This window comes from Solanum stenotomum, chromosome 2 (genome assembly GCF_019186545.1).
Source record: "Solanum stenotomum isolate F172 chromosome 2, ASM1918654v1, whole genome shotgun sequence".
Classification (NCBI taxonomy): Eukaryota; Viridiplantae; Streptophyta; class Magnoliopsida; order Solanales; family Solanaceae; genus Solanum; species Solanum stenotomum.
In genome coordinates this window covers 63,802,045-63,819,396 of record NC_064283.1, presented here as the reverse complement: position 1 = coordinate 63,819,396, position 17,352 = coordinate 63,802,045, and the positions used below count along the sequence as shown (strand labels likewise).

The 17,352-nt window shown below is 31.1% G+C and overlaps 2 protein-coding genes across 2 annotated transcripts; one reads left to right on the top strand and one right to left on the bottom strand.

Moving 5' to 3' along the window:
• Positions 1 to 1,014: 1,014 nt before the first annotated feature.
• Positions 1,015 to 2,652, bottom strand: LOC125854629 (cytochrome P450 89A9-like). The gene has a single exon (XM_049534216.1). The coding sequence runs from the start codon at positions 2,648 to 2,650 to the stop codon at positions 1,130 to 1,132; it is 1,521 nt and encodes a 506-aa protein (XP_049390173.1). The 5' UTR covers positions 2,651 to 2,652; the 3' UTR covers positions 1,015 to 1,129.
• Positions 2,653 to 10,369: 7,717 nt separating this feature from the next.
• LOC125854636 (protein SOSEKI 5-like) lies at positions 10,370 to 11,588 on the top strand. The gene is made up of 3 exons (XM_049534223.1): positions 10,370 to 10,701; positions 10,790 to 10,859; positions 10,954 to 11,588. Exons 1-3 carry the CDS (start codon positions 10,470 to 10,472, stop codon positions 11,582 to 11,584), a joined length of 933 nt encoding a protein of 310 aa, XP_049390180.1. The 5' UTR covers positions 10,370 to 10,469; the 3' UTR covers positions 11,585 to 11,588.
• Positions 11,589 to 17,352: the final 5,764 nt, after the last annotated feature.

The window sequence follows — 17,352 nt, the reverse complement described above, 5'->3', positions numbered from 1 at the left end:
CTATTTATAGCCAACAAAGGGTAAATGTCACAACCCTTTGGAAAGAAGACAACCTTTTAGAAATGTCGCAACACTTTGAAAAAGGCATAACCTTTCAAACGGTCACAACCCTTTAGAAAGGACACAACCTTTCATAAAGGTCACAACCCTTCGGCATAGTCACAACTCTTCAGGAGAGTCACAACCCTTCATTTTCTGTTCACACCTTTAAAATCCAACACTATTCACTCAACCAATGCCTAAGTAGAGTACTAATTCAACAACAATTTGTCAAAGTTTTTTGCATAACTCCATAGTTAACCTGAGTGAAGGTCCTATTGAAGCTTAGAGAGAAAGAGTTGAAGAAAATATCTTCTTTTCTGTATTCTCACAAAATAACCTGTTGGCCTTCAGAATCTAAAGAACAGAGTGGAATTTGTCCAGTGTTAGTTTTTGACAAACGATTGTGTTTAATCAATTTTTTCAAAATGTCCTTTTGAGTGTCGATTAGTTAGGAAAAAAATATAACAAGAAACCCAGTGTAATCCCACCAGGTGGGGTTTGGGGAGAGTTAGGGTGTACATAGACTTTAATCTTGCCTCATGAAGGTAAGAATACTGTTCCGAAAGATACTAGAGTAGCTCATAACAAAACAATTTTAAAAATAATAGACAAGTGCAAAGTATAGACATCGCAAATAATAACAAAATCATTAAATAGCATTCAGAAAAAGAAACAGTAACAACATGTACTAATAGAAATCGAGGGGCAAAAAACTACGAGAATAGTACTAATGCTACTGGAATGCAACGAGACAATTACGTTCTATCCTAATCCTCGATCTCCATAACCCCTGGTCATGTCCTATCTAATCACGTTACTCCAATACTTCTTCGGCTGACCTCTAACACCGTCACTGCCAACCTCTCACACTTCCTTACTAGGGCATCAGGGCATCTGAACATTTGCTCTTCACATGACTGAACCATCTTAGTCTCGCTTCCCCATCTTGTTAGAGTTTGTTCTGCTCCATTTATGACTTTGCTGAAGTCTGATGTACAGGGACAGATACATACATCAGCACATTCAATGATTGCTGATTTTATTGTAATATGTCTTTAACGGATATAAAATTACCTATAGCAAGCAATCAATTCAGCCTGGGACTGATGCGAGCTCGCAGTGGATTCTTCATAGTGAAGGTAAAATCTAACCCCTCAATTAAATCAACGTCGTCTCCCTCCACAGGCTTCCACTCGAAACGCCAAATCAAGTTAGCAACGAAGTACTCTAAATGAAACATAGCAAAATCATAGCCCGGGCATATTCTCCTCCCTACGCCGAATGGCATCATCTTGATCTCTCTGCTTCCTGTTATACCAAATGTCTCGCCATCCACCAAGAACCTCTCTGGTTTAAATTCCATCGGATCTTCCCACACGTTCGAGTCCAATCCCATCTCTCTCGCCATGAAATAGATTATCGCATTCTTTGGTAAGGCGTACCCATTTAATTCCATTTCCTCTGTTACTCTATGTGGTAATAAAAAATGAGATGGTGGATGCCTCCTTAAACTTTCCAAAATCACTGCTTTTAAATATGACAATTTCATTAAATCCTCTGTTATCGACTTATCGCCATTTTCCTCTGCTCTCCCAATTTCTTTATACAGCTTTTCCTGAATTGCAGGGTACTTAACCAAGTACGCCATAATCCACTGTAACGCGGTGGATGTTGTATCGCTGGCTGCCCCGAGGAACTCACCACAGAGGCTAACGATCTCTTCATGAGTTAGTTTTCTCTTTTCCTCTGTTAGTTCCAAATTCAGCAAAGTATCGACGTAAGAAGATGTTTTTTCTTCTTGATGAACTTCTGAGTTGGCTCTTTCGACTTTATACTTTATTCTAGCTTCGATTAGAGGTATGAATACGCACTCTACCTCTTTTCGTATTGCAATAACCTCTTTCCAACGGTTTCTAAAGATTAATTTCCCGACTCTAGGGAAAATATCAAGTATTTTGAATCGTATCGTAGCTAAAAGTGCTCGATGTTGTACATCCATAATTTGATTGATTTGAACATCGTCAAGCTTTTCTCCGAAGCACATGAATGCAAGAAGACTAAAGATGGCATGCTTTATATGATCAAGTAAAATCACTCCCATTTTAGAGTCAGATTTATGAATTATTTTTTGAACGAGGATATTTAGTGCCCAATCAGCTCGAGATTTTGATTGGGGCGTGGTACGTAACAGTTCCACCCTGAGGTTCCTACGTAGCACCCGCCACGTAGGTCCATACGTGGCGGTATTGATGGTTCGATCATTGCTACTAAGAATGAGATTGGTTGGTAATTCAAGCGGACGATCGGAACAATGAGCGCCGTGTTGGATTAAAGATTGGTAGGCTAAAGAGTGACTACTAATAAATATAGAAATAGTAGTACCTATTTTGAGGGTAATAATAGGACCATATTTAGATATGAGTTTTTGTAATATAATTTCAATATCATCTAAAGATTTATTTATCAACAATGGTAAATTTCCAATAAATGGAAATGTAAAAGGTCCTGGTGGGAGTTTTTTCTTAGTTTTGGAATTTGAGAAGAAGAAAAAAAAGAAATTAAACAGAAAAATGAGAGTAATAAGAAAAATGATAAACCAAGAATCCATTATTTCTGGCTGTCACAAGAAAGAAAGAATTATTTTTTGTCTTAATTTATAGAACCTCCTTATTTTACGTGACTCACATTACTTTTTAGTTAGTTCTAAAAAGAAAAATATATTTTGTAATAATTTAATTTTAAAATGATCAATTTATTTTTAGTGAAATGATTTATAGTTACATAGATATTTATGATTTATTTTAGATTATAAATTTCAAAAGTTTTGCATTTTTTATTATAATTTGTCAAGTCAAACTATGCTATATAAATTGAAATGGGAGGAGTATCAGTTATGGGCAGGTTATTATTTTTTTTTTTAAAGTTTTGTTTTGTTGTACAAAGGGTCACCACTTATCCTCTCTGCCAATAATAAATTGTGACTTTAATATTTGTATTTTCTGACGGCACTGATTTCGAACTACAATGTAGTTCTTATGTTCAATAATAATTGTTCGCTATATTATTTTAAGATATCTAATAATATTTGTTCACTTAATAAAATTAATGAGTAATTTTATACTTAATTTCTAGTTTATCCTTATCGTTAATTATAGTAATTTCTTTTATTATATTTTTTAAGATATTATATTTATTATATTCAAGTGTGATATAGTAAAATTACTTTTTTATTTATAATTTCTTAAAATATATGTAAAATCAATAGTGCATAAGTATTGTTGGACAGAGAGTAACATCTTAATTCAACAGGTGTATAGGTTTGATACTTGCATTAAAGCCTTGAAAAAATTAACTAAGATTTACGGCTATTAATTAAGATTTACATAGCATAAGATCAAACACTTCCCATGACGATTCTATTAAGGTAAAAGGGGTAAATATATCTTTAAATTTTGCGATTTAGTATTGTTAAAATGCACCCAAAATCAGTAGATCAAATCCAATACAAGTCCCACACCAACAATGATGTTGTGTCGACATGCTTATGAGTGCAGAGTCGAAGCAACTTTTATAACAAGCAATAGACTTATTATCAAAGGATGTGGTGTAGTGGATGAGACTGCTCCTTCCTTAATAATTGAGAAAAATCATAAATTCATCCTTAAAGTTGTATCGAAAAATCAGTTACACACTTAAACTATTGAGGCGATCTATTATACACTTATACTACTCAAAAGTGAATTTAATACTACGCTGACATGAAAATAAGGTTAAATAAAAAAAATAGAAAAGTCGCGTTGAGTAAAAAAAAGGCAATTTTTTTCCACCCCACCCTTCTCCTTCACGTTACCCTACCTTTCTTCTTCCTCCATTTTTTTCTTATCACAAATTTTTTTTTGCTATGGCTGATGTGAAAAGTAATTTTTTTCATGATAAATTTTCAAGAGAAAAATAGAAAACAATATTGCGGGATAGAAATTCATCGCAAAGATCGTGAAGTTGTTCAATTAATTAGGTTCATTGTTCAAAAAAAATTTCGGCAAGACATCTAAAATTGGTCAATCCTTACTATTCCCACATCAAATTCGTCAAGTCAAGAACGGATTATTCAATTTATTTTTGTGTTTTTTTGTTGATTGTGAGCATTTGAAATAAGAAAATTATCAGATCTTGCTTTTTTTTTGTGTAAAAAGTTTCTTGGTTTTTGCACAAAATTCAATTTTTTAATGTATGTTCATAGATCTTTCTTCTCTCTCAGAAAAATCCTCTCTAGATTTTCTTCAAAATTAGTAATAGTAAATCGAGCACTAGTTTTACAATTGTCTGACTAAAATCTTTGCAAATAAATATTGCAAGTTTTCACAATTGAGCTTGAATGAAATTTGTATAGTGTGATATTTTTTTATGGTGGCTTTGGTGATGGGTGAAAAATTAGTGGTGGTATGACTTTTAATTTCGATAATGACATTGAACCTCGTGATTTTGATGTGGATGGTGAATTTATGGTTATGATTGTGATGAATTTCAAAAATAGTGATATAGTTACGATGGTGAATTTAGTTAAATTTATGATGTTTGTTATCGATTTTTATGATGACAATGGTTGTGGGAAGATTTCGGTGGTGAATTTGACTATGGATGGTGAAATCTATAGTGGTGGAGAAGTGCATTTGATAATAATAGCAACAATGATAGTGATTTAATGGTGGGTTTGATGGTGTTTAAGGAAGNNTCGTGATTTTGATGTGGATGGTGAATTTATGGTTATGATTGTGATGAATTTCAAAGATAGTGATATGGTTTCGATGGGGAATTTAGTTAAATTTATGATGTTTGTTATCGATTTTTATGATGGCAATGGTTGTGGGAAGGTTTCGGTGGTGAATTTGACTATGGGTGGTGAAATCTATGGTGGTGGAGAAGTGAATTTGATAATAATAGCAACAATGGTAGTGATTTAATGGTGGGTTTGATGGTGTTTAAGGAAGAAGAAGAAATTGGGTGACATGGATTTTTAAAAAAACCTGACGTAATTATTTATGTGGCAGTGACATGGTGATGACGTGACATAAGTGTGAAACACTTTCTCATCATGTGACTGGTCGTATGTGCGTCAGGGTTGACATAAATTCATTTTTAAGTAATTCAAGTGTAAAATAGGTCGTCACAATAGTATAAGCGTGTAATTGACTTTTCGTGACAAGTTTAGGAGGGAATTTATGTCTTTTCCCTTAATAAATTCATAGTAATTGAACTCCTATGCGAGCACCAGACTAAAAAAACAAGCAAAGAGACTTTACTATGAAAAACTGACAAATGAATAAACAAAAAGCTTACCTTCATTAAGTGCAAAACAATAAGGCTTAAGTCTCAATTCATCTAGATTTGTTCCACATGATACTCACTAAAAGGGAGAAGCGTTTTTTGCTTGGATTTTTTTCACACTCAAAGCTTGAATACGAAACCTCGATATGGTTAAGAGTGCATTGAGGCAAAGACCAATTCAAAATTAAAAAAACTTACCTTCATTAAGTGCAAATAAATAATATCTAAGTCTCAATTCATCTAGATTTGTTCCACATGAGACTCACTAAAAGGGAGAAGCGCCAAGTTATTCACACAACTCAAAGCTCAAATACGAAACCTCCATATGGTTAAAGGTGCACTGAGGCAAAGACCAATTCAAAATTTTGAATTATGAGAAAGAAAACTTATTGGGTTCTAAATTAATTACATCTCTATAATAACCAATTTTTCCACTGGAAAATGTTCAATTGCTATTTCTACCAATATTTTAATTGAATCATTGTGTTTTCACAAGAAAAAATTAGGAAACTTATCAGTATTCCAATAAGAATCTATTTCTCACTATGTGTTTTCTCAATGAGCCGATTCAACGAATTTTTTTTATATTTTATGACAGAAATTTCTTATTAATTCGTGATAAAAGAAACTTNGACCAATTCAAAATTTTGAATTATGAGAAAGAAAACTTATTGGGTTCTAAATTAATTATTTATTCATACCAAGTGGATTTCTTAATATAAATATAGTAAAACTTCACTAAATTAATATAGGGAACCACGCAATATTATTATTTTGTAGAGGTAATATTTAATCGATAAATTAATATTTTAAAGAGTTTTTTGACGTTCATTGAAGGTTAATTTTGATTACATCAAAATCATTGTATCTTACTAATTTATGTATCATATTTATTAAATTCACATTAAAAATAAATTTATTATACATAAAGTACAATGAATACATCAATGTTAATGATAAAGTTGAAAATGATACAATACAATATATGGAACCAGTTACAGGTAAGGAAACACTTATTGTATCTACAACTCTTCACAATTTTATGGTACAGTTCGAAAAAACAACATCGGAACTTTTGAATGCAATAAGAAAAGTTAGAGATGAACTTCAACTATATATTTAAATTTTAACAAAAACTAAAACACAATAAAATCATATTTCACTAAATTGTCTTAGATATATTTATACTTAAAAAAAAATATTAACTTATAATATTAATAAGACCATATATTTATATAGGGCCGGGTCTTCTGAAAATATATTATTTTACTATCTTAGAAATGAGTAATTTTTTCTATTGATTCAAGTTGGAACCAGAGGAAATATTATTTTAAAAAAATTAATTTATCGAATATTAATTTAGTGAAATTTGACTGTGTATGCTTTTAGTTAAAGTTATTAAGGTTTTCAATTGTTCTTGATTCCACCCGAGGATGTCTCGAATAGTTTTTTTTTTTTTTGTTCACCTAATGGTTTGTTATGTTTCAATTATTCTTTGGTTTGTTTGTTATTTTTCTTTTTGGTACATCTAATAGTTTGTTATGTTTCAATTGTTCTTTGGTTCGTTTAGAATAGTATATAATCAAATCTCGTTATAACATTTATTTATTAGAACAATATTTTGATAAAAGGATCTAATTTCTTATTGAAATGATTTTTCATATCATATTTTACTTCTCTATAAATAACATTCTACCGATAACAATAGTGACACTCATTACAATGGTACATTCTTTGCAAAGTTACATCTCTATAATAACCATTTTTCCACTGAAAAATGCTCAATTGATATTTTTACAAATATTTTAATTGAATCGTTGTGTTTTCATAAGGAAAAATTAGGAAACTTATTAGTATTCCAATAAGAATCAATTTCTCACTATGTGTTTTCTCAATGAGCCGATTCAACGAATTGTTTTTATATTTTATGACAGAAATTTCTTATTAATTCGTGATAAAAGAAACTTTTTATTTCTATCAGTGCTATTCACTTGGCTAATTAATGCCTAAGTGGTTAACTAATTCAACAACAACGTACATTGAGACGATATCACGATAAAGATAATTAGTAGTCGAGTATAATTATGAGTTTTTTTTAATATTTCTCACCTAATGTTTGGAACCCACATTTTGGATGGTGCACCGCAGGGCTTATTCGGGTGTGACGCTCCCAACAAAATTTTCTCCATTCCAATTTCCAAGGGCTCAAACCCGAAACCTCTGATTAAGCGTGAAACAGTCTCAACACTACACCATAACCCATGTTGATATAATTATGAGTCATGTTGCTTATATTGTTCAAAAATCGTACTAAACTGACTTTAATTTTTTTTTTTTTAAAATAAAACCACAAATTTCAATATAAACTTATAACCATATCGAATAATTAAGGTGGGTATTTTTATTTTACAAAAAATATCAAACCAAACCCTACGGACTTTATCGTGAAAAATCCTTCCACAGAACAAGTTGGTTTTGAAAGCATTTATTAAGCAGACTTTATAGTAACGGCCTTCAAAACCAATTTTTTGGATAGCATGAGGGAAGAATTTCCAAAATTTGATAACAATTTCCCTTATATCGTAATCGAAGAATTAAATTAGTTTGATTCAATTTGATTTTTTGATATTTATGTTCACACCTAACTAAATCTTCAAGAATCCACTGAAATAGACATCTTGACTAAATATCTTACTCTTAAGATGTCATTTATGTAAGTTAACCATTATCAAAGCTTAAACCGACTCACAAAAATTAAAAAATAAATCCAATTTGTATTTATACATGATTCCATTTTTTATATATTATTTTTCACTTTGATCCGGTAGCTTTTATCGTACATCCACCCCTGTTAATAGTCAATCATAACGAGAACACAATCAATTTTGATGAGTATTTCAGAGTAGTGGTGGAGTTAATATTTTGATTATGAGGGTTTAAAATTATAATGAAAGAAGTAAATACATGAAATATAAACATTAAGAAAATTCAATATCTATATCTAACATAAGTTTAACTTTCCACAAAAAAGGTTCGAATGAATAAAAAATTCTATGTTTCAAGTCCTTAAACGCTTGTATTTATTGTTTTCAAAAGACAAATAAAACTTGTGTAAACTTAAAAAATTAACACTAATATATATGACCAATAAACAATATAACCTCGTGAAGATGGATTCTAGGTTATTAAAAATGTCACACGTAGGTTATAGTGGCCTTTGACTTCCAATTAATTATGTACAATATGTTGTTTGTGTAGAGTGTGCAATAACAATAGTTTTGTGTCATCTATAGATTACGAATTATGTAGTTAAATTAATAATAGATTATTGCATCACGATAGATGGAAAGATGAATTATCTATATCCTTTAAGGTATATAATTTCGGTAGAATTCAGTAATTTTAATTAAAATTTTGTATTTGTTTCAAAATATTCATTTAATATATATGTACAAATTATAAATATAGGTTAGAACTCAGTAATTTTAGAAGGTTGATATTTTTGAATCCATCTCTAAATATAAGCAATCTATCATGATCAAACTAAAAATAGTCGACAAATGTATAATTCATATATAATAAGTGTATGATCGTAAATATATAATCTAGTGTTTCGGCTAGAAAAAATAAACAGTAAATCAATTCCGAAGACATATCCGCCCTAGCTACATACACTCTTTTGAGCTACAACACTTTCATAAATACAGAATACTTTATATATCGTACTATTTTTTTTTTTATTTGTTTGGGATAGAATCAAGAAATGTTTGTAGGAAAATTCGAAAGTTATAACTTGTGAAATAGACTTTCTAAACCTAATTTCAGGGGAGTGGGTTTTGACTTATGGGAAAGAGAAACTTATGAAGTTTCAAAAAATTCAGTCTGTGTGGGTAGGTGTGAACTTTGGTCCGTGAGCTTTTTTTGGTCTTCTTTTTCTTTCACTCACTTCCTCAATTTATTTCCGGAACACATGTTGGTGTTTGGCCCTACATAAATCAATTACTCTCTCTCTAACGTATCGAGTCAAACTATATCACACAGATTGAAATAAAAAGAATAAAATTAGAGGTGGTATAGCTTAAGAAGTAAGTTATGTATGAATTAATAATGCAAATATTAATGTTTATGTTAGGAGTTAGGACTAGTCATGGAGTAATTGTTTATGGGCGATTAATATTTAAGGAAAATCTTATATTTTAATTAGTTACAACCACATAAAATAATTTATAGATTGTTGCATAATTAAATTCGATTATTATTGTTGAAGAGTAGTCCGACATCAGATGGAAAATGAATGAGTTGTCTTCTTATATGGTTTTGAACAATCCACCTCTCATAAACTAGATTTGAATTGATTTTTTGAATAAGAATTTAATTAATAATTGTTGTCTCAAAAAGTTCAATTATTTTTTGAAGAAAAAGTGATATAATGATATAATACTTGTCAATTGAGTTACCATATGATAAATCAACACAAACTAGCTAGTTTTTGGAGTTGAATTCTAGGCCTAAACTTGAGATTCCACGTTGAATGAAAAAAAAGATGAATGATTTTCTATATGATCTTCGGCAATTCTTTTCATACAAAAGTTTAATGTTGTGTATGTATTTATATATTCCTTCTGTTTCAATCTATTTGACCTACTCTTCTTTTTAGTCCGTTAAAAAAATGACTCTTTTCCTTTTCGTAATTCTTTAATGTTAATATTTCAACATGTTTAATATCACGAAATTAAATGACATTTTAGTACATTTAACACCATAACATTTAAAAATCTTTTTATTTTTTCAAACTCCGCGACAACGGAGGGACTACCTCCAACAACATACCAAATCCCATCAAATCCAACTCCCCTTATTTAGGGTCCTCTACTCTTGAGATTTGATCACTCTCTCACGGACTCAAATTTAATTTTAAAAAAACCCGCCAACTCTCCATCTTTGTGTATATATGCACATTGCTTGTTCCCGCTAAACTACAAACAAAAACTTCCCCTCAAACACAGCTTACAATTTTCAAAATCTCACTCAAAACGCGCTGAGTTGAAGTCCCGTCCCAACTAAGAATCCTTGTAGTTTCATTGAATTCAATAAGTGATCAAATGGCAGTAACAACGAACTCGAATGGCAGAACAAGCACTGAGATTTTGAATCCAAAGAAATGGAATCACACTTCTCCAGAGAGAAACATCATTTGGATTGAACCAAAGCCTAACAATAAGGCTTTAAAAAGTGTTCCTGTTATCTATTATATCTCCAGAAATGGACAACTTGAGCATCCGCATTTCATCGAAGTTCCGCTCTTTTCCTCTGATGACGGACTGTATCTTCAAGGTAATAATATCAAATAAATTATTATTCATAGAATTTTCAAATACAGAGTATTTTTTTTGTTGATTCGTGTTTTTTTTTTTATTGTTAGATGTGATAAATCGGTTGAATTTTCTAAGAGGAAAAGGCATGGGTTATTTGTTCTCCTGGTCCTGCAAGCGGTATAAAATTCTATTTTTCTGATGAAATCTGCAGATTTTTAACTTTTTGGATGCAATTTGTGTTTTTTAGTGTTGATTTTGATCTATTGATTAGGAGCTACAAAAATGGATATGTATGGCATGATTTATCGGAGAACGATTTGATTCATCCAACGAACGGTCAGGATTACGTTCTCAAAGGATCGGAGCTTCTAGAAACTTCAATCAGTTCCCGATTTTGTGAGATTTCATTACCTGAATTGCAGAAATCACCTTCTACGGATGAAAATCGTGATTCTTCCTCTTCGTCGACTACGACGAGGAGGAGGAATCAGTCGTGGAGTTCGTTCGAAAATCCTCAACAAGAGTACAGATTAGTGTACAAGTGTGAATCAGGCAGAGAAATCGCCGGAAAATTCATGTCGACGGCAGCAGCGGCCGATGCGGCGACGCAGACGGAGGAGAAGCGGAGGAAGAATGGGAATAAGATTGCGGAGCTGAGCAGAGAAGATTCGTCTCCGTCTCCACCACCACTGTCGATGTCTAGCTCCGACGGAATGGACGGTGGGGATGGATCGAAGGGAGTTAGTGTTGGAGATCAAACGGCTGAGATTGAGTTTAGTAGTGGTAGAATGAGTGCTTCTCAAGTTGTGATGCAGCTTATCACTTGTGGATCTTCCACTTCAGCTGATAATTCCTCGACGGTAAAATCAATGAAGAAGTTGCGGAGTAAGAACTTTCACTAAGGAAGTTCAATATATGAAGAAGTTGGAGTTCAACATCTACATAAAAAAAAATAACTTTAACTATGTATAAATAGTGTAATTTTCGTCGAACTCACTCGATCCTACATGACTTCACCCTTGCTTTATATACTTTTTTGTGTATTTTTTCTTCTAAATTTCATAATTTTTATATCCAAATTGTTTACTAAATATATTAAAGCTTCTTTACTATAAAATGGATTAACAATACTATTCCTTTAAGAGGAAATAGTCTAATTATCCTCTGAAAACAAAAAAGAACTGACCAATAAAATTAGCTAATTTTTAAATTACATTATCTCATTATTAATTCTTCTTGTAAGTCTCATTTAAAATATTAAAATATCATAGTGAATCCCATTAAATTAGTGAACAGGTTTAGGATGTAAGATTATTTGTCAAAACACATTTTAAAAGATGAGGTTAAGACTAGTTTGAGACTTGGATCGTGTTAAAATTGTCTTTAAATATGTCGAAATGATTAGGAATAATAACAAATGTTTTAAATGATTATTTGGATTTAAGAAATAATTTTCAACCATGGAACAAACCACACATTTGGGAAGTGAAAGATTGGTATGTTCATAGGTCGGCTTGTCACGATTTTAAAGTACTTAGGTTGATACTAAAATAACCTAATAAATAAAATTTGGTATAATTCGATTTTTCACTTTTTTATTTTGATTTATTTAGCTTAAAATTTTTTTTGAAAGATATTTCAAATTTTTAGCTTTTTTTTTTCCTACTTCGATTGATTGATTTTATTTTTATCAATTTATGAACACTCCTATGAGGGAGTAGTTGGAAGAAAAATTGATTAGAAATAATAATTTGTTACGAAACGTGATATCAAAATTAAAATCATACAATACCAATATACCATTGACGTTCCAATAATTACATTGAATTATATTACTTTATTATGGTTAAGTCAAAATAAAATATATAATCTTTTGTTAATTAATCATGATTAGCAGTAAAAATGTAAGTTATGATATGTTTCATGTATTTTTAGAGTTGGTATAAACACCGAATACGCATAATTTTTATCAGAATATTGTTGTGTCATTAGAACCTCAACCCTTTTTGTGTTAAATTTTGTTTGTTTACATTTGAGATTCCTTAATTATTACTAATGGTCCATTAACGGTGTCATTCAAAGTTAATATTAGGTTTCTCCGCTTATTAATAATATAAGTTATTGAAATCTTAAATTATATTTGACCATGTAAATACTTTTCTCACTATTAATAAATAAAATTGAATTCTAATCAAAACAAGTGTGATCAAGCAATTTTTGGATAAAAGACACTCAACCCTTTTATGTTAAATTTTGTTTGTTTACATCTGAGATTCCTTAATTATTACTAATGGTCCATTAATGGTGTCATTCAAAGTTAATATTAGGTTTCTCCACTTATTAATAATGTAAATTATTGACATCTTAAATTATATTTGACCATGTAAATATTTTTCTCACTATTAATAAATAAAACTGAATTCTCATCAAAATAAGTGTGATCAAGCAATTTTTGGATAAAAGAAGCGCGTGTGCGCGCACATATATATATATATATTCTTAAAACAATTAGTGAAGAAAATTTAAATTCACAAAATAAATGTATCAAGTAATTTAGGACAAAACAAGTATATAAATGAATAATATTCGATTTGCTAACCTTTGACCATAAATTTAATTAATCAATATTTTTTATCCTTTATTCCATTCTAGCGAGCCCAGTAAACAACTACTAATCATGACATCTCATTCAAAATTCTTTAACAAGAATCTCGTGACATAACACAATCAATTCAGCTAGACATGACATATTATTTTTCGTAAATCGTGTTGTATAGGATCACTCATCACACTAATATATAAATCTCTGAGCTTTCTCTTCCTCTCACTTCTCAAATTTAAGTGTTTGAGAATCTAGAAAACACTGAACTAAAAATCCTCTCTAATTGATTTAGCCGGAATTCATCCCAAAAAATTCACCGGTGAGCTATGATTGAGGTGAACTCCAAAAACTCCGTCACTTTGTTTAATTCATTAATTATGCCAGAATTTATCACATAGAATTCACCTATGATAATCTCTTTTTTTTTTTTTTTGTTTAAAATCTCTTCTTTCTCACAAATGTATCATAGGAACTTTCTCATTTATAAGTTTTAAAATATCAAAAGAGGAAGTAGTTTTTTTTGTTTATTTACTCATTTTAAATAAGTAATTTTAGCGATGATTATGAACTTAGCATATCTACCTGTGAGAATTATTTATTTATTTATTTTTAATCTTCAATATTTTGATGTTATGTTTGGCGGTATTTTCTAAAATTGAGTTTTCAAGAGTGAGATTCACTTTTTTTTAGTTATTTTTTATCAGGTTCCATAATTTGTTCTAATTATTTTATTTTCATTTTTTGCTTTGATTTTTGAAGTGACAAATTTTAGCATTCATAGAGCTCGATACATGCTATTCAGTGCTGGAGCATTGCATCTAAAATACTTGAAAATTGTAAAGTTTTTTATTTGAATTGTTTTAAGATTTATTCTGTTGCACCAACATTTTTTTTAAAAATGTTGTAAGGCTATGGTGAAATTGACAATAAATCTTTCTTGCTTTGATTTGTTATTTTTTCAATCTCTAATGTATGCTTTAATTTGATTTGTGTGCTTTTTTTTTTTTAATCTTTAACGTGTGCTTTGATCTGTGTTCTTTTTTCATCTACCTTGTGGTTTAACATTAATGTTTTTTATATTGAGAAATTGTTATGAGTCAAGCCAAATACAATTAATTGAGAGTTAGTTGTTCGAACCAAAAATTGTTGTACTGGTATTTCGTTCTGCATACTGATTCTTGACATAGATATACTTTGACTCCTCCTTAACTTGTAAAGGGTACTGCATCAAAGTTGAAACTAGAATTTATAGAACGTGCACTAATTAAAAAAGAAAAAAATAATTATTTAATATTTAATTAGTGTACTAAAAATTAGTTGGTTCAATTATTAAACAAGATACATCCTTTGCATATAGTCATTTGTTTTTATTAATTTTCCCTTGTCTTCTTCATCAGTAGAGATCGGGTCAAATCTTCCAACCAAGGTTTATTCATTTATGATTGTAGTAGAAAACCTTTTTATAAGTAGCATGAAGTATTTGTGCCTTTAAATGCCTTCTCCAAAAAGAAAATTTTCAGTGAAACTCAAATAGCCTTAATAATTTCTTTTCCATTCTCTGACAACTTTGTGTATTATCTGTTGTCCATCTTGCATTTCTAAGATACTTAGAACAAAACTTTGAAAAAATTGGTAAGAAAAAATAAAGTTTAAAGAGTATTTTCAAACTAGAAAATTAAAACTAGTAGAGAAAATAGAATTAGAAACAGATTAGAAACAATATAAAAATATTTTTCTCAAAGAAAGAAAATCGAGCCCACTGAATGCACAGTGTCCCCTTAAGAAAATTATTCCCCTCAAGTACCCGAGGTTAACGGAATATATCCTCCCAGGATATAATGATCTTACTCACCGATGTATCAGTACCTAAAACCACGGTGTCAGCGAACCACTTAAAGGCAGTAAAGTACACTTTGAATACTAGATTTAGTAGTAGTAGAAGAAGTCCAGAAAAATTAGTTCAACTAAAATGAGAGGAAACCCCTCAATTTATAGAAAACAAAGGGTAGTATGAAAAGGTTCTTATTGTGCCTTACCAGAAAGGTCACAAACCTTTGGAAAAGTCACAATCTTTCGGAAAGGTCAAAACCTTTCATAAAAGTCACAACTTTTTATAAAAGTCACAACTCTTCATAAAAGTCGCAACTTTTCATAAAAGTCACAACTCTTCATAAAAGTCGCAACTTTTCATAAAAGTCACAACTCTTCATAAATGTCGCAACTCTTCATTTTCCATTCACACCTTTTAAACCCAACAATCCCTCGCATGAATGGGGAATGACTCCAAGACAAAGAAACGGACAAGTATGTGTACTTTACAAGCAAGAATTAATTGCATCTGGATAAGTAGGTTTCCCCTTGGACTTTCTGTAGTGAACATATGTCAGATATACTCGGTCAATCGATAGATACGATATCTTTGAACCGTCAAGCTTTGGTGTATACCTAGACAACCATATGTCACACAATTAACCCTTTACCATTTATGGTTCTTACGATTGTATTCGTTTCAGCCATGAACACCTCCTGGTTTCATGAGTGTATAGAGAGATGGGCTTTTGACAATCATCCTCTTTGAAACGGCTTACACTTCACACTCACACATGTGATTTCTAAACGTGCTATCGCGTAGATACACCTTTTGGTCAAATCTGCCAAACTTAGCAAATCATTAAAAACTTTAAGCTTTATTAACTTATTAACAAGCCTTAATGTTGTATCCTTGTTCCTGAGCATTGTCTTCATCATAGGAATGGATTGAGTTGGTTGACAATGCCGAACCGTCAGTCACAACTTTGTTTTTCTCCTTGAATCTAGCTCTTGGGATCTCCGGTCCGCTAGATAGAGTTACCACCATGGTGACTTGTCCTAAGCTGTAAACCCATTCCCTTAGATGATCTTTCAACTTTCTCTCTAGTTAGGCCTTTTTGTAAGTGGATCCGACACATTATCTTTTGACTTTACATAGTCAATTGTGATAATTCCACTAGAGAGTAGTTATCTAATGGTATCATGTCTATGTCTTATATGACGAGACTTTCCATTATACATCATGCTCCATGCCCTACCTTTTGCATCTTGACTATCAAAGTGTATGGGCCAAAAAGAATATCTATCAAGAAATTCCGGAGTCTTTCAACTTGTTCACCGACCTTATCTAGAGCACCTAGCTCAGAATTCATTGTAGAGCTAGTGATACATGTCTTTTTGGAAGATTTCCAAGAGACTGCTTCTCCACCAAAAGTAATTATATATCCACTCGTGGATTTTACTTCATTTGATCCCAGTGATCCAATTTACATCACTATATCCTTTCAATACTGTAGGATATTTGTATAATGCAAGACATAGTTTTGAGAAGGTTTTAAATACCCCAAAACTCTTTTCATTGTCATCCAATGAATTTGATTGGGATTATTCATGAACTGACTCAATTTATTAATAGCGCATGCTACATCTGATCGCTTACACTTTCTAATATACATCATACTTCCCAATCCTCTAGCATAATCCAATTGTGAGTCACTTTCACCTTCATTCTTTTGAAGTGCAAAGATCACATTATTGGAGTCTTGACAATATTAAAATCCAAATATTTGAACTAGTCAAGTACCTTTTCAATGTAATGAGNGGAGTCTTGACAATATTAAAATTCAAATATTTGAACTAATCAAGTATCTTTTCAATGTAATGAGACCGTGACAATGCTAAACATCTTGGAGGTCTAAGAATTCTTATATCTAAGATCATATCAACAACTCCACGATCTTTCATATGAAAGTTGCTTTCTGGCATATGCTTAGTAACATTTATGTCATTAGTGTCTCTACTGATAATCAACATATCACCAATATACAAACAAACAATGACCTTGTGATTTTAATGTAAACACATTTATCACTTCCATCATTCTTAAATCCATTTTGCAACATAGTTTGGTCAAATTTCTTATGTCATTGTTTGGGTGCTTGTTTTAGTCCATAAATTGACTTAACAAGTTCGCACACTTTCTTTTCTTTACCAGGAACCACAAAACCCTCGGGCTGTTCCATGTAAATTTCTTCCTCC